The 26,440-nt window shown below is 39.6% G+C and overlaps 1 protein-coding gene across 1 annotated transcript in view; it reads left to right on the top strand.

Moving 5' to 3' along the window:
* LOC122562180 (lysosomal alpha-glucosidase) overlaps positions 1-26,440 on the top strand; it is a 50,062-nt gene that overhangs the window by 1,786 nt on the left and 21,836 nt on the right. Inside the window, exons 2-13 of the mRNA XM_043714805.2 lie at positions 5,398-6,054; positions 7,227-7,372; positions 10,126-10,291; positions 15,344-15,440; positions 15,954-16,073; positions 16,248-16,366; positions 18,346-18,477; positions 21,739-21,849; positions 22,601-22,714; positions 23,381-23,465; positions 23,656-23,773; positions 25,102-25,235. Of these exons, the coding sequence (XP_043570740.2) occupies positions 5,437-6,054; positions 7,227-7,372; positions 10,126-10,291; positions 15,344-15,440; positions 15,954-16,073; positions 16,248-16,366; positions 18,346-18,477; positions 21,739-21,849; positions 22,601-22,714; positions 23,381-23,465; positions 23,656-23,773; positions 25,102-25,235 (1,960 nt within the window). The 5' untranslated portion in view covers positions 5,398-5,436. The remainder of the gene's footprint in view (positions 1-5,397; positions 6,055-7,226; positions 7,373-10,125; positions 10,292-15,343; positions 15,441-15,953; positions 16,074-16,247; positions 16,367-18,345; positions 18,478-21,738; positions 21,850-22,600; positions 22,715-23,380; positions 23,466-23,655; positions 23,774-25,101; positions 25,236-26,440) is intronic.

Genomic DNA, 26,440 nt, shown 5'->3' on the forward strand with positions numbered 1-26,440 from the left:
TGCTTGCTGAGCTGCAAGGTTCATTTTCAGATGTTTTGTCTCCATACTAGTAACATCAGTGAGCCTCCAAATGAAGCACTGGTGGTATGGCCCACTTTGTTTTGGTTCTCTGTCGGTGATGTCACTTCCTGTGGTGGTTATTTCCAGTTCTTTTCTCGGGGGTGGTAACTGGGATCCAAGTCAATGTGTTTGTTGAGAGAGTTCTGGTTGGAGTGCCATGCTTCAAGGAATTCTTGCACGTGTCTCTGGCTTGTCCAAGGATGGATGTGTTCTCCTAGTCTAATTGTTGTCCTTCCTCATCTGTATGTAAAGATATTAGTGAGAGTGGGTCATGTATCCTGGTGGCTAATTTTCTGCCTGTTTGTCCAATGTAGTGTTTGTTACAGACCCAATCATCCCAATACCCACAAATGAAGCTGCATTAGAACATTATTTCAACGAGCCACCATACACTGCACCACAGAGGAACTACAAATAGCAGAGGAAAATTACCTATACGGTATATTCAAAAAGAACGGGTACCCAATGAACGCAGTCTGCTGATTTCTCAGCAGCAAACCCAAACAAGCAGACAAAATGAATCCAGAAACTCTAGCTACTCTCCCCTACATCAAAGACCTCTTGGAAATGACTGCCAGACTTCGGACCTCTTGGAATCATGGTGGCCCACAAAGCCACCAACACACTAAAACAGCAGCTAATGAACTTGAAAGACCCTACACAGAATGTCACTTACAAAATACCTTGCAAGACCAGTAACTAACACTACATTGGACAAACAGGTAGAAAACTAGTCACCAGGATAAATGAACATAAACCAACCACAAAAAGACATGACCCACTCTCTCGAGTATTCTTACATACAGATGAGGAAGGACACCACTTTGGCTGGGACAACAAATCCATCCTAGGACAAGCCGAACAGAGACATGCACGAAAATTCCTTGAACCATGGCATTCCAACCAGAACACTCTCAACAAACACATTGACTTGGATCCCATTTACCACCCCATCAGAAAAAGAATGGGAAATGATGATGTCATATGGGAAATGGCATCATCAACATAAGGAAACATAAATATATAAATAGAAAGCGGGCCATACCACCAGTGCTTCATCAGGGGCTCACTGATGATGTTACCTACTATGGTGACAAAACAAACCTTCCTGCTCAGTGAGCAAACCTACGCCCAGAACCTCAAAGTGAGCTGCAAATCTTCTCAAAGGAAATCTCATTATGGAAATAGTTATTGTATGATGGAGCATTTTTGAGAAATTGAAAGTGTGACCATAATACAATAAGCTTCAGTCTGCAATTTGAGAGGAAGAGGGTACAATCAGCAGTGACAATTTTTCAGTTGAATAAAGGGAACGATGGAGCTATGAGGGAGGAGCTGGCCAAAGTTCAATAGTGCAATACCTTAGCAGGGATGACCGTGGAGGAACACTGGTGGATATTTCTGTGTATAATGCAGAAGTTGCAGGTTCAGTTCATTCCAAAAAGGAAGAACGATCCTAGGAGGAGGCATGGGTGGCCGTGGCTGACGAGGGAAGTTAAGAAACATATAAAGTTAAAAGAGAAAAAGTATAACATAGCAAAGATGAGTGGGAAAACAGAGGACTGGGAAGCTTTTAAAGAACAACAGAGGATTACTAAGAAGGAAATACGCAGAGAAAAAATGAGGTATGAAGGTAAACTGGCCAATAATATAAAGGAGGATAGTAAAAGTTTTTTTTAGGTATGTGAAAGGCAAAAAAAATGGTTAAGACTAAAATTGGGCCCTTGAAGACAGAAACAGGGAAATATATTACAGGGAACAAAGAAATGGCAGAAGAATTGAATTGGTACTTCAGATCAGTGTTCACTGGGGAAGACACAAGCAATCTCCCTGAGGTAACAATGGCTGAAGGACCTAAACTGAAGGGAATTTATATTTGCCAGGAATTGGTGTTGGAGAGACTGTTAGGTCTGAAGGTTGATAAGTCCCTAGGGCCTGATGGTCTACATCCCAGGGTACTGAAGGAGGTGGCTCGAGAAATCGTGGATGCGTTGGTAATTATTTTCCAGAGTTGATAGATTCGGGATCAGTGGCTAATGTTGTACCACTTTTTAAAAAAGGTGGGAGAGAGAAAGCAGGAAATGATAGACCAGTTAGTCTGACCTCAGTGGTGGGAAAGATGCTGGAGTCTATTATAAAGGATGAAATTACGACACATCTGGATAGTAGTAACAAGATAGGTCAGAGTCAGCATGGATTTATGAAGGGGAAATCATACTTGACTAATCTTCTGGAATTTTTTGAGGATGTAACTCTGAAGATGGACGAGGGAGATCCAGTAGATGTAGTGTACCTGGACTTTCAGAAAGCTTTTGATAAAGTCCCACATAGGAGGTTAGTGAGCAAAAATTAGAGCGCATGGTATTGGGGGCAAAGTACTAACTTGGATTGAAAGTTGGTTGGCTGATAGGAAACAAAGAGTAGTGATAAACGGCTCAATTTCGGAATGGTAGGCAGTGACCAGTGGAGTACCACACGGATCAGTACTGGACTGCAGATTTTTACAATGTATGTTAATGATATAGAAGATGGTATTAGTAATAACATTAGCAAATTTTCTGATGATACTAAGCTGGGTAACAGGGTGAAATGTGAGGAGGATGTTAGGAGATTACAGGATGAGCTGACAAGTTAGGTGAGTGGTCAGATGCATGGCAGATGCAGTTTAATGTGGATAAATGGATCCTTATCCACTTTGGTGGCAAGAACAGGAAGGCAGATTACTACCTAAATGGAATCAATTTAGGTAAAGGGGCAGTACAGAGAGATCTGGATGTTCTTGCACACCAGTCAATGAAGGTAAGCATGCAGGTGCAGCAGGTAGTGACGAAGGCTAATAGCATGCTGGCCTTCATAACAAGAGGGATTGAGTATAGAAGCAAAGAGGTTCTTCTGCAGCTGCACAGAGCCCTGGTGAGACCACACCTGGAGTAGTGTGTGCAGTTCTGGTCTCCAAATTTGAGGAAAGACATTCTGGCTATTGAGGGAGTGCAGCGCAGGTTCACGAGGTCAATTCCTGGAATGGCGGGATTACCTTACACTGAAAGACTGAAGCGACTGGGCTTGTATACCCTTGAGTTTAGAAGACTGAAAGGGGATCTGATTGCGACATATAAGATTATTAAAGGATTGGACACTCTGGAGGCAGGAAACATTTTTCCCATGATGAGTGAGTGCCGAACCAGAGGGCACAGCTTAAAAATACGGGGTAGACCATTTAGGACAGAGATGAGGAGAAACTTCTTCACCCAGAGAGTGGTGCTTGTGTGGAATGCTCTGCCCCAGGGGGCAGTGGAGGCCCAGTCTCTGGATTCATTTAAGAAAGAGTTAGATAGAGCATTCGAGGATTGTGGAATCAAGGGTTATGGAGATAAGGCAGGAACAGGATACTGATTTAAGGATGATCAGCCATGATCATATTGAATGGCCTACCCCTGCACCTATTGTCTATTGTCCTCCATATGTATATGGTATGTTTTTGGCAGGGAGGAACTCAAAAAGGAACTATCTTGTGTAAACTTCAATGTGTAGGAACAAACAGTGCAAGAAACAGACACCTTTTGTCAGTCACTTTTTTTATTGGTTAAACACCTTCCATACATCTTTATCACCTGTACATCTAGGTGGTCTGTGTGATTCTTTGATATGGTCCATATGTTATTGGAATATGTTCTGGTAGATTGATAATCTGGGGGATCTGAAGAAACAAGTTGTTTTTGTAGTTGAAACAAGCCACACCTTTATAAAAGATTTAGACATTCCATTGAATATGGTGACTGTTGTAATAGTTGTGCCAGCACTTTTAACTGCAGCTTCCTGCATGGTGGCTCATTGGTTAGCACTGTTGCCTCACAGCACCAAGAACCCAGGTTCAATTCCTGCCTAGGGTGACTGTCTGTGTGGAGTTTGCACATTCTCCCCATGTCTGTGTGGTTTTCCTCCCACAGTCCAAAGATATGCAGGTTAGGTGAACTGGCCATGCTAAATTGCCCATAGTCAGGAGTAAATATTGGGTAGGGGAATGGGTCTGGGTGGGTTACTCCTTGGAGGGTCGGTGTAGACTTGTTGGCCAAAGGGCCTGTTTCTATACTGTAAGGAATCTAATCCATTGCAATTTATTTGAAAGTGCATCCTCCACTGACTAGACCATCAGTCGTATATTCTTGAGGTTTGTCTAGAAATGCTTTTCTGAAGGATTTGATGTGTGTTGAAATCATCACCAATTTCATAAGCATTTCAGCTTCAGTGAAATGACATTCTGTTCCTTTTTAAGTCAAGACATATCTATGAATTGGTCAAATATTTCACCAGTTTTTGGTGATATGCAAGAATTTAATCCTGAAATTGAATCAAACTTTATTTTGATCACTTTATTTTGATTTTATAATGTGAGAAATTTGTGGGTATTTGTCAATCTCTAAGTAAGGATTGATTCCTTGAATAACTGAGGTCCTGACAAACGTCAATGCATTGCCAATCCAAGTCAAAAAATCTATATTTAGTGTGCTGTTTGTGGTTTTTTTTTTGCCAAATTTCTTATTTTTGCTGCCCTTTTTAAAGATGACAGGCTTGTTTATTTTAAGGAAAAGAAAATCATTTTTCCTTGGTAAAAGTAAGGCAAAAAACATTTCAAGTCATTTCAGAAAAAGGAAATAGCAGAATGGGCTAAAGAGTAACAGCAAGGCCTCTTTAGTCTGGAAACATTTCTCTTGGTATTTTGTTCCTGTACTTTTTTTTCCAGGATTTCTTTCATAGATTTTGTAAGCTGTCGTCTTTTTGTTTCAAGAGAAATAGAGTATATGTTGTGCTTCAGTACAAGTTTGTAGCATTTAGTTTTGTTTGTAGCACTTTTGTCTTTGTTTTCCCAACCATCCATGTGTCTGAGTTGACAGCTGAAATTACAACGTAGCACATCTGCCATGCTGCTATTACCTTTTCAGCTTTTATCTGCTTATTGCTGCAAACTGCCTCTTGCCACTAGCTTTAATATTGACTTGTTGCTATGATTAGTGCACTACATACAATATACATCAACAGTCGTGTTGAGTCAGATGTCTGAAGTTTATTAACAACGCTAACTACTTAGCCAGGCATAATATCAGAGACTTGCAGTCTGGGTTGAATGATTAAACTGGCTCCTTTATGCAAAAATCAATAACCTAATGTTTTGTCATCTTGAATTATATTGCCCTTATCCATTGACTCTGCAAGTCTGTTTAATATTTTCCTGTATTTTGGAAGTACTCTATTATAATATGTTTAGATCAAAGTCTGCTCTATTGTAGCACAAAACCATTGCAGGTTTTGAACTTTTTTTTTTCTTTCTCTCTCATTTAGGTACTAGAACAAAGCTTCAAGATCAACTGTCTTTTTATCATGTTGCCACCACATTGTGACATGGAAAAACGAGCTCTTTTTTCAGGAAATGAAGGATCAGGACTCATTGGACTTAAATCTGTGATTAAACGAAGAGTACATGCAATTGCTACTTTTAAAATTGGGGCCATTCTGCTTGCTATTGTTCTAGTTAGTGTAATTGCCTGCTATAATTACTCTGTACCAGATTTTTTAGTAACTTCTAGATCTATTACCATGAACAGAACTACACTAGATCTATTGTGGCAATCTCTAAATTATGAAAATAGGTCAGCAGCCTCAGAAATGATGAACAAAATATCATTCAATAAGAGTCATTACAGCCACTGTCAGTGTGATGTTGATTACATCAATAGGTTAGATTGTGCTTTCAATGAAGTGATTGACATGAAGAAATGCCAGGCACGTGGCTGTTGTTGGAATCCAAATGCCAGTACAGGTACCCCACACTGTTTCTTGCCATCAAACTATCCTTCTTACAACATGGATTATCTTTCTCCAACCAGTACTGGCTACAAGGCCACACTGAGCCGCAATGAGAAGACTTTGTTCCCGAATGACATAATGGCACTTGAGCTGAATGTAATCTATGAGACAGCAGGCAGACTTCATTTTACTGTAAGTAATAGCGATTAAAAATCTAACTGCATTGATAATCTAGTCTCCTTAATAAGTTCAATGTGATAATTGTTTTGGACAGTGGTCAGGAAAGTGGAGTTGAGGCCAAGATGTGATTAACTAGGAGAAAGTGAGGACTGCAGATGCTGGAGATCAGAGCTGAAAAATGTGTTGCTGGAAAAGCGCAGCAGGTCAGGCAGCATCCAAGGAGCAGGAGAATCGACGTTTCGGGCATAAGCCCTTCTTCAGGAATGAGAAGGGTGTGCCAAGCAGGCTAAGATAAAAGGTAGGGAGGAGGGACTTCGGGTAGGGGCATGGTAAATGTGATAGGTGGAAGGAGGTTAAGGTGAGGGTGATAGGCCGGAGAGGTCGGGAAGAAGATTGCAGGTCAAGAAGGTGGTGCCGAGTCTGAGGGTTGGTAAGGAGGGGGAGAGGGGAAATGAGAAATCTGCATTCATCCCTTGTGGTTGGAGGGTTCCTAGGTGGAAGATGAGGCGCTCTTCCTCCAGGCGTCGTGTTGCCATGGTCTGGCGATGGAGTAGGCCAAGGACCTGCATGTCCTTGGCGAAGTGGGCAGGGGAGTTAAAGTGTTCAGCCACAGGGCCTCCCACTCCGCCAGGGTCCTCGCCAGACCATAGCAACACGATGCCTGTAGGAAGAACGCCTCATCTTCCTCCTCATTCCTGAAGAAGGGCTTATGCCCAAAATGTCGATTCTCCTCCTTGGATGCTGCCTGACCTGCTGCGCTTTTCCAGCAACACATTTTTCAGCCAAGATGTGATCAGCCATAATCGTAATGAATGGTGCAGTAGGCTCGAGGAGCTGAATTACCTAATTCTGCTGCTAGCTATTATGTTCTTATAACAGTATGGTAGTTATTATCTTATAACTATGAAAATTTATGTACTATTTTATCTGAACACAAATGAAGTGTGTTGACACAGTAAAGTTGATTTAAATTTTAGGTCACAACATTTCTTGTGGGTTACCCATGTTTCTGTGAACATTTTTTTGTAGCTCTGTTTGAGGAAGGCCAGAGTTAAAACCTAGACAGCAAGGCATCCTGGCTTAATAGTGCAAGGGGATATAGTTAATGAACTTGCCTGTTAAATTTCATCACATTATACAGATATTAGTTTCTTCCTCCTTAAAACTTGGGTTTGTCTCGACAGATTAAGGATCCAAGAAACAAACGTTATGAGGTTCCTATTGATGTTCCTAATGACATTGAAAAGCCTTCAACTGAACTCTATACAGTTAGGTTTTCATCCAGACCTTTTGGCATCATTGTACAAAGGAAATCAAATGCCCTTGTTCTGTAAGTCTATAGTCTTGCTGTTTGCTTTGATGTTATCTTTAACCTGGTGAATGTATACTTCTAAAAGTGAAGCAAATGTAAATGGCATAAGTGCGGGGAATAAACTTTCAATACTGACCCAAGCAAGTTGAATTAAAAATTTAAAAACTGGATATACTCAATAGGTCAGCCAGGTAGCATTTGTAGAGAGAGAAACTAAGTTAATACTTCAAGTTTGTCTTTTTATCAGAATTGGGGGAAGAATAAGGGTGGTGATAGATTTCAACCAAATACAGACATTCTATTCTTCTGTAGTAAGGAAAAATCTGCAATATGATGCAAAGCTATATAAAGTTGTATAATCAAATGCAACAGAAAAGAGAAATTGGGACAATGCAATAGAGACATTGCAGGATCACCTGGAGGAAATGTAGTCCAGTTAATTGTGGAAATCAGTGGTTTAATAGCTTAAATAAATAAGGTATTAGCCCAAAGGTATTAATGGATCAGGGAAAAAGATGGGTTTATGATGTCAAGTCTCATTCAGTCAAGAACTCGCCGCATAGTGGAATGTGCACAAGTTGCTTGTTTCTGGCTGAATGCTCTTGACAGCATCCAATCTAAGCACTGAATGGTTTGTTGATATGTAAGCATAACTGTCTCTTGTTAATTCCTTGCTTTCATGTGATGACTTTTGCTTGCTTCCTAAATTCTCACTTTGGGAAATAGATGAGGAAGCGTTGGAGGATTTTGCAATCAATTGGTTTGCAGCATGAATGTTTCTTAACTGTTCAAAGTCCCAGTCAAGGGTACATGTCACAAAGCTGGTCCTTTTCTCTAAAAGCTGTTCCTTTTCTCAGGGATACTATGTCCTTGGTCTTTTCACAGAGGGGTTGTAAACAGGCCGGGCTCCGATAATGGCTGGGTTTTGTACAGAGATGCAAGGCCTTTTTTGTTTATATGTAAACAGATGAGACTTTAGGCCAAAGCTTTTATGTTTTTAGAAGTAACCTATGTAGGTCAAGGTGTGGCCAGCTCTCTAGCTGAGCAGTTCAGTTCAGAACTAGTCAGGGAGTTCAGCTGTGGAGCTGTGTGGCGACAGGTTGCTAGATTCTCTCTCCTTCTGCCCTTTTAACTTCAACTTGTAAGCCTTTGTTTCATTTTTACTGTGTTTAAGGACTTTGCTTATTGAGACTGTTGTGTATATTCAGAACAGCATAATAAAGTCTAGTTTGGATAGACTTGAGTTCTGTAGGGGTTCTTTATTCTGTTCTTTGTGTCATTTTGTTACTAAACATTTCTGTTTTAAAATATGGTAGTCAACTTAACTAACTTCAGGTAATTTTCACTGTGTACTTATCAAGACAAATTGCAAAGTTATGGTCTGTGTTGCCTGCTTAAGAATATTTTGAGTGGTCTGGCCTAGTCCATAACAGACATAATCCAAAACCTTGATGAGTAGGGTGCTATCTACTGAAACACAAGATCTCCTTGACTGAAAATGTGGAAATGTCTGATTTTTTTTTTTTAAAAGTCAAGTTGTTGCCAGTTTTGTAGCTGAATTGGGCTTTACCTGAGTTATTCCAGTGAGTTCTGAAGTGTTATTCTTGATCACTACAGCATAATCCTATTAAAACCTATAGTGGGAAGGCGATGGCCTAGTGATATCATCACTAGACTGTTAATCCAGAGACCCAGGTAATGTGCTGGATTTGAATCCCACCCTGGCAGATGGTGGAACTTGAATTCAATAAATATCTAGAATTAAGAATCTAATGACTACTATAAATCCATTGCCAATTGTCAGAAAAATCCATCTGGTTCACTGACATCCTTTACGGCAGGAAGTGTGCCGTCCTTACCTGGTCTGGCCTACATGTGACTCCAGACCCACAGCAATGTGTTTGACTCTCAACTACCCTCTGGGCAATTAGGGATGGGCAATAAATGTTGCCTAACCAGCGACACCTTCATTGTGTTATTGAATTTTAAAGAACGTCTTCACTGCATTGAGTACACTTGGCTATTTGTATTGTCACATCTCCAGCAAAAGAGAATCTAACGAATCCCACGCTATCAACATCATGGAGGGTTACCATTGACCAGAAGCTGAGCTGAATTTGCATCATTAACACCGGCTGCAAGAGCTGGTCAGAGGCTTGGAATCTTGTAGAGAGTATCTCACATCCTGACTTTTCAAAGCCTGTCCGCCATCTACAAGGCACAAGTCATGAGCATGATGGAATACCCCACTTGCCTGGGTGGGTGCAGCTCCATGCTGCAGAAGCTTGACACTATTCAAGACAAAACAAACTGCTTAATTGACGTACACATCCATAAGAAAATTCACTTTCTCTAGCACCAATGCTCAGTTGCAGCATTGTGTCCCATCTCCAAGATGCAATGCAATGCAGAAATGTACCATGGCTTGAGACAGCATCTTTGAAACTTTCAATCACTACCATGTTGAAGGACAAGGCCAGCAGATAGGAAAACACTATGGTCCTGAGTTGAAATATTGCTGTTCCTTTTGATGTTACAGGGTCAAAAACTTGGAACTCTCTCCCTAATTGTATACCTACACTAAGTGGACTGCAGTGATTCAAAGAAGCAGCTCACCACTTCCTTCTCCAGGACACCTAGCGGTGGGAATGAACAAACAATTTTGAAAGCTTTCAGGAAAGCAAATCTATGCAACAATCTGAAATGTGTATTTTTTTTTCACTTGTTTCATTTCCCAGCTGTTTACTTAATGTGTTTTTTTTTTTGTTTAGCCTGAACACAACAGTGGGGCCGTTGTTTTATGCTGATCAGTTTCTGCAGATCTCTACCTCCCTGGCCTCAAAGTACATCTCTGGTCTGGGAGAGCACATGACAAACCTGATCCTCGATCTTAATTGGACTCGATTAACTCACTGGAACAGAGATCAAGGACCTCATGTAAGTTAGTTAGCCCCTCTGTTGTTGCAACGTTAGGCCACTTCTGGACTGAGAAGTGTGAGGAAAACCTTTTGTCAAAGTATCACTAGAAAGCAGAGTCCTGATATAATGTATGCAACAAATGCTACCTGTGGATACCATGGCTAATTGCATGTTTTTCCTTGTGCTTTCTTTGGCAAAAATTCTGTTTTGGGCTCACTCTTTTGTACTACACTAGTGTATTAGGACATCATTAATTTGGGTGTATTCTGGAGCATTCCACAGAGGTAAGAGAACACCTGGAACTAAGTCAGTGCAGTGCCTACGGCCAGTGGTACTTGAAGCTTACCCAAATCTGTGTTGATGTTTTCGGAATCTCAAAATGGTGCCCTTCTGTCTCCTGTTTTGTAGCATTTGTTGTTGTGTGAAGAAATAATATTCACAATGCAGTGAAGTCTCATGATCATATTTCACTTGCAACTGAATAAATTGGGAAAATTATGTTCCGGGTCTAATGACTGTCTCAGATAGTGAAAACATTGTCGAGTAGGTAGGTAGGTACTGACTTTCCTATTTATAACCCAGCACTTTAATCTGCCATTTTTGTCCTACAAATTTTGTTTCTTATTCAACTACATCTTGATTTTCAATCCCATATGTTTCATCAAGACCATGTATTTCCAGTTTGATGATACCCCCTTACTGTGACTATCAAAACTTCCAATATTATTTGGTTGAACTTTTCAAATGTTCTCGTCGTGACACAGTGGCTAAGTGATTAGCACTGCCACCTCATAGCACCAGGGATTGAGGTTTGGTTCCAGCATCGGACGACTGTGCAACTCCACACAGACATTCCTCCCATGTCTGCGTGGCTTTCCTACAGGTGTTCTGCTTTCCTCCCACAGTACAAAGATTTACAAGTAAGCTGGATTAGCATGGGAAATGCAGGCTTACAGGGATAAAAATCTGGGTGGGATGCTTTTTGGAGGGTCAATGTTGACTCAATGGGCCAAATGCCCTGCATCCACACTGTAGGGATTCTGTTCCGTGAACCCCACAATTTTGACCTGCATGAGCTCTGACCCATTTCTTTCCATGCCAGCTCCTACACTATGTCAGTCTTGTGTTCTGTGGCCTCCCGAGTTTCCCATTACCGCAAATAAGTGACTTTAAAATCCCACTATGGCCAATCGCCACCCTGTCTCTGAAACAAGATGACCAATGTTGCTGAATTAGTAAGGGTCACTTCAGTTTGCTAGAGGGAGTGGGTGGTTTGCTAGAGCCCATGGTTGGAGTTCTGTGCTGACTCCAATGTGGTTTGGTGCAATTGCATATAATTCGGTGGCAGTGTGCTGGGGTTTCCCTGCCATTTCTATATCTATGTGATAGAATCAATGGTCAGAAGGCTTTGTTTCCCTGCCATCTGCTGTGGCCATTCAGTGGGTGATGAATGCCCTCTCTAGGCTGCGTCCTGTGGCCCCTGGTATTTTTTTGGAGAGTTTGTCATGCAGGGAACGTGACTAACAAAGCCCAAATGGTGGCACAGAGGGCCCCACACTTCCTTTGCTGTTGAACCCACTACATCCAAACACCATCCCCTTCCCACCATCACTCTCATCTTGCTTGGGATCCGACCACAATACTGAGCCTGGCTAGATGTTGCACTGGAAGAAACCATTGCCTCCTTGGTAGTTCTTTTGTTCACTGGCACCCAATGGTTGAGAAAATCCACTTGTGATGCCCATAATCATGGGGAAAGCCTACCACTGGCCTGTCAAGAGCATGAGTGGAACAAAGTTGTGAGGGCCTTATTGGAAAGACTAGTTTGGGTTTGAATTGGTTGGAGGAAAGGATTGATATTGAAGGTTAATAATTGTAGCTTATGCACAATCTCAAAACAGAAATAAAGGCAAGAGGAAACTTGCAGTCTTAAAGTCCCACATGCTGCCCTGGAACTGAGGGAGAGAAAAAACATAAACAGTAAAAGTAAGGGATGCAATCCTTTTTATAATATGGAACATCTGGACACTTTGCTCTGTAATCTCCTCAAGCTTTGGTTGCACCGACTGGACTTTGCTATAGACAGGTTTGAGAACAGAAATTCATTCTCCCCATTGGTGTATACCCTCCTGCGTAGACATCGCTATCGTTCTCCATATAAATTCCAAACATTATTGATGGTTTTTTTTCATGTTTGGATAGTAAGGAGTTTATTGGAAGAATTTCAAACCAAGTTCATATTTCCAATTATCCTCTATTTTAAGCTGTGTTCTGTTGGACACCAAAACTTGTAAAAATTAAGGAGTTAGCTATTTGATGTTTAGTACTTGATTGTACTTCACATTAGCCATTATTTGATCCAGTACGGCATCAAAGAGCCTAAGCAATTCAATCAGTAGCAATACAGGGAACAAATTTCCACGGATTGAATTGAACACAAAGGGAGATGACTGTGGTTATTGGAGACCAATCGTTACAGCTTCATTAATGGCCTTCCGTAAGAAAATATCAAAGTTAGAATGTTCACGGAACAGTATCTAGTCCTATTTAGAACTCTCATACTTGTTACGACGTGGAGGTGGAACCTTTCTGTTATTTAAACCTAAAAACCCAGAAAAGCACACCTCACCTCAAAATATGAGTGACCGAGAACTCCCAAACTCTGCTATTAAAAGAAAATGATGTCAATTTTTTTAAATTCTGAAAGTGAACATTAAACAAATATTCACAATTCTAAGCCCCCACCCAATTGCTTATTATCTGTTTCCAAATCTATAAAATATGCTTTTCCAATAAGACACTTAATAAAATTACATCAACTTAATTTCAAAACCGCACAGCCACTCCTCTTCGTCTGGCTGAAGATCTCTCCGGGTTGTCGTCTTTCTTTTGAGTATGTTTCATATGAAAAGGTACTTTTGTTATAGAGAGTGTTTCCTAAATTCTTGGAGAGCAAGATGTTCAGATCTCCAGGCATTTGTCTTATTGGCAGTTGCTGTTTCTCCAATTTTCAAAATGTCTGTATCCTTGTACCCCCAACATCGGATCGTAGCATTGGTTCGATGTTGGCAAAACAATAAATTCTAACTCAATTGTGTTTTAGTATCCTGGAATATAACAAACTAGTTAAATGTGAATTGTTGTAAAAACAGCAACCCTTTCACAACTAAATGTTACATATTTTCAATTTTCCAGTTCACTCTGGGACTGCCATCTAATCATATCACAAGTGTTTGTAATCTCTCAGTTCAGAACAACATTCACTCTCCTTTAAAGATATAGCGCACGCCTTCAACTTCATGACATACCGAAGCACTCTGCGTGCAACAAGACTTTGGCTTGTAATTAGCAAGCAAGATTCACTGTCCTAGGCAATTTCCATCTCCGAGAGAATCCAACCATCTTCTCTTAGCACTGCATCCACAAATATTCAGTCCTTCCATCAACAAAGCAGTAATATATTCAATGTACCAGATGCAAGACATGCATCAATTCTCTTTCAACAGCACCTTCCAAGTCCAACGCTACCATCTCTAAGAACAAAAGCAGCAGATAAATGGCAACTCCAATACCTGCAGATTTCTGGCAAGCCTTTAACGTCCTGACTTGGAAATATTTCACTAATCCCTCAGTGTCACACTGTCAATTCCTGGAACTCCCCCTTTTTTTTGTTTTAGCCGGTATAGGGAAAGCTAATGTACTGTTGGCCTTTGTCAAACGGCATAACAAGGAAGTCTTACTCCGACATGAGTCAGACCACACCTGGAACATTGAACAGTTTTAGCGGCCTTATCCAAGGTTGGTGACAGTTGAGAAGATTTTGACAGTTGTTCGGTATGGAAGCATTTTCTTATGAAGAGAGGCTGAATATGCTGGCCTTACATGTATTGTTTTCTACTCATTCATGAGATGTGGGTGACACAAGCTAAGCCAGCATTTATTGTCCATCCCTAATTGCCCAGAGGGCAGTAAGTGTCATCACATTGTTGTCAGTCTGGAATCACATGTCAGTCAGACCAGGTAAGGATGGCAGATTTCTTTGGATCAATGGTGCTGGATGAAGGGCTTTTGCCCGAAACGTCGATTTTGCTGAAGCTCCTCGATACTGCCTGAATTGCTGTGCTCTTCCAGCACCATTGATCCAGAATCTGGTTTCCAGCATCTGCAGTCATTGTTTTTACCTGGCAGATTTCTTTCCCTAACGTACATTAGTGAACCAGATGGATTTTTCCTTTATAATTAGGAATTGTTTCATGGTCCTCATTCGACTCTTATTTCCAGACAATTATTGAATTTGGATTTCGCCATCTGCTATGGCACGTCCTCAGATTCATAGTCCAACAATTGATACCACTAGATCATGTGGAGGTTAGAAGAATGAGAACAGACCTTATTGAAAAATAAGATCGTTGGGGCTTTGATAACATGAGCTAGTTTCTTGTTGTGGAGGTGTCAAGGACTAATGAGCATAATTTCAGGGTAAGAAGTCACTCATTTCAAACTGAAATGTGGAAGATTTTTGTTTTCAGGGTAGTGAATCTGTAGAATTCTTGATCGCAGAAAATATTAAGGCTGAGTCATGAAATATATTCAAGGCTGAGATGGACAGATTTCTAATCATTTACAGAAATCATGAATTAAGGGGGAAAGACAGGAAATTGGAGTTGAGGATTATCAGATCAGCCATGATTTCATCAAATGGCAGAGAAGACTTGATAGGCCTAATGACCTATTTCTGCTCCTATGTCTTATGGTCTTCCTAACAACATTGAGAATTCCTGCAGGAAATGGATTGCAGTGATTCAAGGTGGTAGCTCATGGTGACCTCCTTGATGATTATTAATGGGCAATAAATGCTGTCCCAGCTAGGACCACATGAATGAATAAAGAAAATACTTTACCATTGACATCCTGAGGGTTACCATTGACCAGAAACTTAAGTGGACCAGCCATACAAAAAAAGTAATTAAAGTACTCCCCACTTACCCAGTGATTGCAGCTCCAACAATACTCAAAGCTTTGAAACATTTAGATACGATACTTTGACTAACACTGGGTTATTTATTGTAGCCAAATGCCAATTTATATGGCTCACACCCTTTCTACTTGGTGATGGAAGAGGATGGAAAAGCTCATGGTGTTTTCCTGTTCAACAGTAATGCCAAGGGTAAGAAATTAACTTTCTTTTAATATGTAGGACAATTCTGTCTAGACCTGTGAAATATTTAACCACTTATCAGGTAGTGAACTGCAAGTGAGCACTTTTGTCTGATATGTTGTACTTTTGGATTGTTCTTGGCTTTTCAAGTTTTGCTTTCTCTACCTGTCTACCTCATCAAAATATTTGTAATAAGTACTGAATAGTCTATTTTCTCAGTTGGGCTAATATTTCATTTTTTCCAGCCATTTTTTTTTTAAACACTGCAAGATCCAGGGAAATATGTTAGAAATACTCAGGTGTTCAGGTAGTATTTCTGGGGAGAAAAATTGGATTAATGTTGAGGTTGTTAACTCTTGATCATATGCCATATGTGTAAATCACCAAACTCTGTGTACAGTTACTTATTTGCATTATTTCATGGATTGCCATGTTAATTCTATTTATATTAACCATGTAATACTGCTGTTTAAGTGTGTGCTGTTAAGGCAACAGAAGCTTTTTCTTTTTTTTTTTATCCAGATGTATTACTTCAGCCAACCCCGGCTCTGACCTGGAGAACCATTGGCGGAATCCTTGATTTTTATGTTTTCTTGGGTCCAGATCCAAAAACAGTGATAAGGCAGTACATGGATGTTATTGGTAAGATTAAAACTGCCACTACTTGCTATTTATACTAAATTAACAGATTGAATTCGCACAAACCACAGCAAATTTATTCTGTTATGGTGCATGCATATCGTTCTGTTTCAGGAAAGGTGATTGTATACGATGCCATTGTTTATCCTTTTTGTTTCCTCAAAATAACTCCTGTAGGTTATCCAATAATGCCTCCATATTGGAGTCTGGGATTCCATCTATGTCGGTGGGGTTACTGGAGTACTAACATTACTCGGCAGGTTGTTGCGAATATGTCTCGAGCCAATATGCCTCAGGTAAGCTTCTGGTAAAAGTTAATTTTTTGTAAAGAAAATCTGGTTTTACAAAAGGAACAACTGCATAAAGTGTAAGCCATAGAGTTGATACATGATGGAAGCACTGAGCTTCAGCAATAAATCAGATGATACTTTAATTTGCTTTAGAAAGTTCATTAGTAAACATTGCTATTAGAAATATTAGTCCATTACATGCCCCTCCAAAACCAAAAATAAATGCCTTTTTGCAGCAATCAACTGGAATTACAGAAGATAAAAGTTTGTTTTTTTTAAATCTTATTGTTGCAAACAAATTAAAAGCAACATTAAAGCAAAATTACTAAATGGACATTGAAAACCAGAAGCTGTTTTCTCACTAGCTTAGTATTACAACTCTTTCACTATGGACTGCATTTTTGAAAAGTGTGCAGTATTACAAGGAATACATCCCGTTATTTCCAACTTTCCAGCAGGCTCATTTCTTCCTGTTACACTGAGCTAAAACTACCAGTGACCTTCAAAGATTGTTCCACCCAGCCCAAGTTTTCCAGATCCAACTTGTACCAGCAAACTCTGCTTCTGCAGTTTCTTGTTCCTTAAGTCTTCAAGTTAAATCTCCTTCCTTCAAACTCTGGGAAGCCTACTGCTTTGGTTCCATACAGCAACAAGTGCATTGTATCAACATACAAAAACTTGATATTTCAACAGGTTTATATTTTGCTGTTGCTGTTGGGAAGGGTTTAAAGTAACACAATTGGAATATGGGTATCTGGACAAAATATTAGTGTAATACCTGGATGTTAAAAATACGAGGGGAGAGAGCGAGAGAGAGAGACATATCTCTAGAATAAAAAATAAGAATAGGAAATAAATAAGTTAATGGGTGAAGTAAGAACATAAGTTCTCAAATTTAAATGAGCGACTGTGTGTGTATGTACATTGAGAAAAAGTTCTTGTGGCAGTGTCCTTACCTTTGGATCAGGAGGATTGGGTTCGAGTGTTATCTGCTGTAAAGGTGCGTAAGAACATCTCTGAACAATATGATTTGAAAATATCTAGATGGTGTATAGATTGGGTAATTACAAGCAGATCCCCTATTGGGAATTATGATGTGCCAATAATGGAGATCTGGCTCAAAGAAGGGCAGATGTTGGGTGTTAAATATTCCTGGCTACAAGATGTTTGGAAGAGTTAAAAGCAATAAAATGAGGTGTGCAGTTTTTGGTTACCATGATATGGAGGTGCTGGTGTTTGACTGGAGTGGACAAAGTTTTAAAAATCACACAACACCAGGTTACACTCCAACAGGTTTTTTGTTTGTGGAAGTGGAGTAGTGCTTCCAAATAAACCTGCTGGACTATAATCTGGTATTGTGAGTTTTAACTTTGTTTTTGGTCGAGGAGAGTCAAAGAGGTCGACAGCACAAAAAGAAAGGCCTTTTGGCCCATCGAGTCTGCACCAGTTAAAAACAAACCCATAACTAGTTTTAACCCCCTGCAGTGCTGGAGAAAATGTCTTTCAAGGATGAAATCAATCTGGGAAGAGTTAAGGAATAAAAAGGGTGCAGTTACATTATCTATACAAAAGTTACTATGGGGGAGGATGTTGAAGAACCAGGTTTCAAAGAAAATGCAGAGATGCAAACATCAAAGTACTTGTAATAGGGCTTTTTAGTTATCTATCCATAGACTGGGATAGTGATTGTGAAAAGTGCAGCGAGGGGTAAGTGTTTCCTGATTTGTGTTCAGGAGAATTTCCTACAGTAAGTGTCTAGTCCAGTCAAGGTGAGCACTGCTAAACTTAGTGCTTGGGAATAAGGTGGGCCAAGTTTCCTCCATAGAGTCAGAAGTGAGAATGTGCAATCATCAGCAAACAATGTTCATCACCGTTTACTACTCTGACATTGAAGCAATCCAAAAATGGAGATCACTATATTTAGATGTTGACTACCAGCATGATACAGAAGTATTATACTTTTATAATGATATACCCATCTGCAGGATGTGCAGTGGAATGATCTGGATTATATGGACCAGAAAAAGGACTTCACTTACAACCTGCAGTACTTCGCAGACTACCCACAGATGGTGAAAGAATTTCACAAAAAGGGATTGAAATATGTAATGATTGTGGTAAGAAGATGCATGCAAAATATGTACAATTCAAAATGTATTTCAACCATTAATTTGATTCTTATATAACAAATGGAAATGTTCAGGTTTGTCACAGTTTGCCAACATTTTAATATAGATACATTTCTTCCATGACTCCTGTTCTATTTTTTTCATGTCCCACATCCAAATTGTTCTTTAGCTGTATGAAATACAGATTTATCCAAAGTATGAGGTAATGAGGCAATGGTGAACTTATGTGGTTATATTTCTTTTATGAAGAAGAAAGTACAGGGTTTTGCACATTCCAATCCAGACTCTAAGATATGTTTCCTGTAATGGTGGGAAAGGGAGGGGAAATTGTAATGCATATCTGCAGTAAATTTAGTTTTAAAATGGATTTTAGTAAATGACTCGATAGCATTCATGGAATGTGTTAACACCAAGTATGCAAACCAAATGACTGGTAAGAAGTAATGTTACATTTCTGAGCAGACCTAAACAGTTTTATCTTCCTTGGCAAAACGTTTTGTCCCAATTGGAATGGAAGTCTGCATCTTTACAAACAGAATGTCTTCACAGCTACAATAAAACAATGTATTTTATATATTTAAATTATTGTGGTGAAATGAGAGAACTGTTTTAACACCTGTGACTTTTTTTTAATGGATTGATGCATGTCTTGAAAAGTTAATCTGACGCTCATAACAAGTTTTGTACAAACAACTGTTTGAATAAACAGTAATTGAAACTGTAGATGAATTGGAGCTGAATGATTTTGTGTACATGTGCAGTTGGGTGACAACAAGAAGTCTATGAAATAGTGACTGGCTACTGATTGCAAAAGCCTTTTGCCAGCCAGAAACTGTCATTGTTGCTGAAGTAACTGAACAGTTTGGGGCTAGGAACAAAATAGGGAGATGTGTTTTCATCTCTACAAGAGTTCTATCTGTCTGTTCTCTGCAGTCAAAATCTATTTTAAACCTGTCGTAAACCAGTTCATGATCCCTTTAGCTGTTGTAAGCTCTGACTTCTAATTGATAAGTCAGACTTTTAACAATAGAACCAAGCACATTTGTGTCTCTTGTAAAACCGGTGGAAGCATGGGGAGAAAGATGACTTTAAGGAAAATATAGGTCTGACCAACGTAAGAATTTAAACAACAGCCACTGAACTTTGCTCTTAATCTTTTTACCCTGTTTGTGTAAGAAAACTGCAGTTTTAATTTGTAGAGTTATGTGCTAATAGTTTATAACTACTTGTAATAAATAATCATTCTTGTTTAAGTACAGAAACCAGGTCTGTGCTTTGTATCAACCTGGTCTGAAAATCAGGTAAATTGAATAATGAGTTTTGAGAAGATTTGTAGCTGAGGTTGAGGTTCTGGATATAGGTTTGCTCGCTGAGCTGGAAGGTTTGGTTTCAGACGTTTCGTCACCAAATGCGGTAACATCATTAGTGAGCCTCCGGATGAAGCGCTAGTGGTAAATCCCACTTTTTATTTGTGTTTAGGTTTTCTTCAGTGGTTGATGTCGCATCCTGTAGTGATGTCACTTCCTGTTTGTTTCCTTTTTCTCTCTCGGGGTGGTAAATGGGATCCAAGTCAACTGTTTGTTGAGAGACCTCTGGTTGGAGTGCCATGCTACTAGGCGTTCTTGTGCGTATCTCTGTTTGGTTTGTCCCAGTCAAAGTGGTGTCTTTCCTCATCAGTATGTAAAGATACTAGTGAGAATGGATTATATCTTTTTGTGGCTAGTTGATGTTCATGTATCTTGGTGGCTAGTGTTCTGCCTGTAACAAATGCTACATTGGACAATCATCCCAACATCCATAAACAAAGCTGCACTAGAACATTATTTCAACAAGCCACCACACGCTGCAGCACAGAGGAGGAAAGAGAGGAGGAAAATCACCTATACAGTGTATTCAAAAAGAATGGGTATCCAATGAACGCAGTCTGCTAACTTCTCAGCAACAAACCCAAACAAGCAGACATAACACATCCAGAAACTATTCTCCCATCTCGGAAATGACTGCCAGACTGCTCAGACCTCTTGGCATCATGGTAGCCCACAAACCCACTAAAACAGCAGTGAATTAACTTGAAAGACCCTACACAGACAACAAGCAAAACCAATGTCATCTATAAAATACCTTGCAAGAACTGTAACAAACACTACATTGGACAAACAGGCAGAAAACTAGCCATCAGGATATGTGAACATCAACTAGCCACAAAAAGACATGATCCATTCTCACTAGTATCTTTACATACTGATGAGGAAAGACACCACTTTGACTGGGACAACACATCATCCGAGGACAAACCAAACATAGACATGCATGAGAATTCCTAGAAGCATGGCATTCCAACTGGAACTCTATCAACAAACACATTGACTTGGGTCCCATTTACCACCCCCTGAGAAAAAGAATAGGAAATGACATTACCACAAGAAATGACATCACCAATGCAAGGAAACCTAAATATTTAATACAAAGCGGGCCATACCACCAGTTCTTCATGTAGAGGCTTACTGATGTTACCTAGTATGGTGACAATATGTCTGAAACCGAACCTTCCAACTCAGTGAGCAAACCTACATCCAGAATTGGATAATATTGTGTATATATTTCAAAAAACTTTTAAACTTTGTGATCACTTCAGCAATAGGAGTACGTTTGGTTTCCACCATGCCATCCCAGTGAGCTGAGGTAGGACTTCTCCAATTTTGTGTGTTTTTTAATTTATCTAAAATACACAATATGAGCGTATAGCAAGAAATCCCTCAGTCCCTCATGAACTTGAGCAGATTTAAACAGTAGGGCTTCTTTAATATGTTTGAGGGCAAGATGTGTTGATCTTGTTGGTTGGGAAAAGTAAATTTCATAATTTTGTTGCAGTGGTAGTGCTCCTAACTGATTTATTCTATTTAATACTTAAGCTGGTGTTTTCATTTTTCAGAATGTAACTGGGATAAAAGACTGCATAAGAATTAGCATTTATTTGTCCTTCATAAAGATTTCTGGTCTTTATGGGTACAATTCAATGAACGCTGGCTGCTGTGTGTTCCATCAACTAGGTGTGTTTTTTTTAATGAGAACCAGCAATGTTCACATGACAACCTATCTTGCTCTTCCCAAAGTGGGTTTCAAGTGAGCTGTTATTATACCATGTGAAATCATTTTGTCACTTTGTTTTCAAGTTCAGTTGTACATTGTGTCTCTCCAACGCTATTGTATTTAAGGATTGTCAATACTGATGGCTTTTTGCTTCTGTAGGATCCAGGTATCAGCAGTACACAGACAAAAGGAACATATAAGCCATATGATGATGGTGCAAAGAGAGGCGTTTTCATTAAAAATGAAACTGGCCAACCATTAATAGGAAAGGTCAGTGCAGCAATGAAGTTTGGATTTTATCTGAATCTTCTATAATGTAATTAAACATCAACTACAACCAATCAAGTAAACCAGAACAACCCCTTTTACTGAAATGTGTATTCTTTGAGAACAATTCATTTCAAAATCTGCTAATCCTGTACCTGTAAATAAGTGAAGGTTTGTTCAAATAGTTATTGTCATTTAATAAATGATTATACAGTCAATGTGGTTTGTTATTGTTGGTGAGTTAGTTTTAAATGTGTATCTTCCAGATACCATCACTTTAAACTAATTTTATACAAGCCACTGTCATAAAGCATCTCTGATTTTGAGAGATATGCTTTTGTCAAAATTGATATTTATGAACTAATTGAATTTAAATTGCCAGTTGCTGTGACTGGATTTGAAGAGCATTAAGCTTGAACCTCTCGATTACTGGTCCACCATTGACAAGTTATTTTCGCATCAGGCTAGTTTGAAAACTGGGTGGTTGGCAAGTTGAAATCCAAAGGCATGTTTAAGTGTATGAGACAAACAGAAATTGCTGGAAAAGCTCAGCAGGTCTGGCAGCATCTGTGGAGCGAAATCAGAGTTAACATTTCGGGTCAAGTGGCCCGCCCTTAGGTCCTGAGGAAAGGTCACTCGACCCGAAACATTCCACAGATGCTGCCCGACCTGCTGAGCTTCTCCAGCAATTTGTTTCTCCCTGATTTACATCTTTTGGTTTTTAATGCTTAAATGTATTGTTTGTTTTGTTTAGGTTTGGCCTGGTCCAACTGCCTTTCCAGATTTTACAAACCCAGACACTCATTCCTGGTGGTACGAGAACATCAAAGAATTTCATGATAAAGTGTCATTTGATGGCATGTGGATTGTAAGTATGTAAATCAAATTCAAAAAATAAAGATGAAAAGATTGTTAAAATTGAATGAAGTAACTATAATGTGCACCGGACAGCTACTTTAAGAATAAATTTTGTTGTGAGAAATAATCTGGAGTTACACTGTTCAAAATGAAGTAATTCAAATAATTTTGTCATTTTCTGCTTTTGGTGTCTTCATTAATTCAAATTTATTGGTTAATGGAAATGCCTTTTAATGTACAGAATTCAGGCTAAACTTCATATTTGCAGTAAAATCTAAGTATTTAGCAGTACTGAAAATACCCAACTGTAACAGGTAATTGGGTGCTGAATCATAACATTGAAATCCTTAAGAAGGTTTTCTGAAAAAATGACACTGTTTTCGCCACTTGTAACAATGTTACCCTTGATAAAACTCTTTTTTTCCTCGGGTATATTCAGCTGTGCATAGCTGAGCCTGATGGGATAGTGAAAAATTGAATTGAGTATGTATTTCCATTATTATATATTTCAAATTATAAGCCTTTAATACAACCATAAATCTGTCTTGTTTTTAGCAGCAGTCAGTAGAGATGGTTTAAAAGGTACAAGGAAAATTCACCTGTTCGGCCATGAGATGAACAATGTTCCTTGGTTGTCAGTGCTGGAAAAAATAAAAATAAGCTGTTTGTTTCACAGGATATGAATGAACCATCCAATTTTGTTTCTGGAGCAATTAGTGGCTGTCCGAATAACAGTTTAGAAAATCCTCCTTACGTACCAGGTAAAAGATAATTAATGTGCATAACAAATGTTTTTCTTCTCCCAAGCCTGTCTATACCATTCCTTTTACTTTTTTTGTTTGCCTTTTTGTACATGCTAATTTATCTGATTTGTGCATTTTTCTAGAGTTTAATTTTTGTGGGAGAGATTTTAAATACCTCACTGTAAACATGATTATTTTCTGTTTGCAGGTGTGACTGGAGGAAATCTGAGATCTCGCACAGTGTGTATGTCTGGAAAACAATATTTCTCATCCCATTATAACCTACACAACCTTTATGGGTTGACTGAGGCCATTGCTTCTCATAAGTGAGTGACAATTGAAAAAGCAATGCATTCATTTGGACTGGACACAGCATAGTCATCTGAGTAATTAGGGTTTTTTTAACACTATTGAGTATCTTAAGTTTGCAAAAGCAAAACTTTTGAACTCAGTTTCTGTCCAAAATATTGAAGAACTGGATTTTCTTTGTCTGAGTTTTTAATGAATATTGTCAAGCCAATTCACTGAAGCTTGATCCTGCCTTTACTAAGTGTATACCTTCAGCCCTATTCACTGAATAGTGATTACACAAAAGAATTTGGATGTAGGTTTGATCACTGACCTGGAAGGTTCATTTCCAGATGTTTCATTACCCTGCTTGGTAACATCTTCAGTGGGCCTCAGGCGAAGCAATGCTGAAAATTCCTGCTTTCTATTTTATATGTTTGGGTTTGAAACATATGAATAGAAAGCAGGAATTTTCAGCATTGCTTCACCTGAGGCCCACCGAAGATGTTACCTAGTAGAGTAACGAAATGTTTGGAAATGAACCTTCCAGGTTAGTGTGCAAACCTACATCTAAAACCTCAACTGGAGCTACAAATCTTCTCAACTCGCTAACACAAGAATTTTGCTGCATAGTCCCCATCTAAGCCAAGGTACTGATGACAATTGTAGCACCAGCAAATTACTCTTTCAAATCAGCTGGCTTAATGCAGCCCAGTAAACTGAGGCCTTCATATCAATGATTCAGCTCCTGATGAGACACATTCAGACATTGTGAGGTGCCTCTGATTTGAAATTGGCAGCATTCTGGCAATTGTATAAAAGCCAGAGTTAAAATGTTGCCTCTGGATGTGTTTTGGTCACAACACCTGTTGCCGGCCAATTTGCTGCATTGGTACCTATTGGAAATGTCAGATCTTCCGGTGAAGTATGACGTGAGAGTGCCCAGGAATTTTGGGATAATCCTTGAGTGCTTCAGCTTTCTCTAAATTCTAGGCACGACAGTATCTGTGATATTGTGCTGTTTGTCTTGGATGGTTCCATCTGTACAGTGATAATACTCTGAAAGTGAGGTTAAGGCGGCCCCACAAGTTGTACAGAAGCCATGATATCATTTGGGCCATTGGCTATATTTTTTCATAAGGATAGTGGAGCGATGCCAACAGAAACAATGGATGCATGTTGCTATTAATCTTAAGATCATTATTGAAATGGTTTAAGTAACTTGTCTTAAAGTAAAGCTGATGCATCGTTGAAGTCAGAAATAATTGCTTAATTTGAAATTAGATCTGTCATTGGCAGTTATCAGTAATGAATGGTTGTGCATTTTAAACAGCATTTGTTTTAACATTGTCTCTTTTGCATTGAGTGCTTTGATCAAGGTGATTGGAAAACGTCCATTTGTGATTTCAAGGTCCACGTTTCCAAGTCATGGTCGTTATGCTGGCCACTGGACTGGAGACATTGCAAGTGGCTGGAAAGATATGCATTATACTATCCCAGGTTTGGAAATTAGACTAGACTCTGGTTTTGCCATTTATTTTATTTGTTCTTTCTCTGTGGATATTACTTGACCTACTCAAAGTTTCTGAGGATCTTAATACTACTTTGGAGTTTTTTATGGCTTTGAAAATGTGTAACTGCTAATCTGTTTAGTTTTAGATTCCAATGGTTGTGTTGCCAGTGTAAGGCGTGACTTTTAATAGTCAGAAAGTTATGGGTTCCTATATTTTCCTTGAGTTGAACTTGAAAGTTAAGAATGGCATTCCAGTGTAGTATTGAAGGAGTCATAGACCGTAGAACATAGAAGAATACAGCGCAGTACAGGCCCTTTGGCCCTCGATGTTGCGCTGATCCAAGCCCACCTAACCTACACTAGCCCACTATCCTCCATATGCCTATCCAATGCCCGCTTAAATGCCCATAAAGAGGGAGAGTCCACCACTGCTACTGGCAGGGCATTCCATGAACTCACGACTCACTGAGTAAAGAACCTACCCCTAACATCTGTCCTATACCTACCACCCCTTAATTTAAAGCTATGCCCCCTCGTAATAGCTGACTCCATACGTGGAAAAAGGTTCTCACGGTCAACCCTATCTAAACACCTAATCATCTTGTACACCTCTATCAAGTCACCCCTAAACCTTCTTTTCTCCAATGAAAACAACCCCAAGTGCCTCAGCCTTTCCTCATACGATCTTCCTACCATACCAGGCAACATCCTGGTAAATCTCCTCTGCACCCGTTCCAGTGCCTCCACATCCTTCCTACAGTATGGCGACCAAAACTGCAAACAATACTTCAGATGCGGCCACACCAGAGTCTTATACAACTGCAACATGACCTCAGGACTCCGGAACTCAATTCCTCTACCAATAAAAGCCAGTACGCCATATGCCTTCTTCACCGCACTATTTACCTGGGTGGCAACTTTCAAAGATCTGTGCACATGGACACCAAGATCCCTCTGCTCATCCACACTACCAAGTATCCGACCATTAGCCCAGTACCCCATCTTTTTGTTACTCTTACCAAAGTGAATCACCTCACACTTAGCTACATTGAACTCCATATGCCACCTTTCTGCCCAGTTCTGCAGCTTATCTATATCCCGCTGTAACCTGCCACATCCTTCCTCACTGTCAACAACTCCTCCGACTTTCGTATCATCCGCAAACTTGCTCACCCAACCTTCTAGCCCCTCC

Source organism: Chiloscyllium plagiosum, unplaced genomic scaffold (genome assembly GCF_037043375.1).
Source record: "Chiloscyllium plagiosum isolate Xiang-an unplaced genomic scaffold, Cpla_swu_hap1 HiC_scaffold_25, whole genome shotgun sequence".
In the NCBI taxonomy this organism is placed as follows: Eukaryota; Metazoa; Chordata; class Chondrichthyes; order Orectolobiformes; family Hemiscylliidae; genus Chiloscyllium; species Chiloscyllium plagiosum.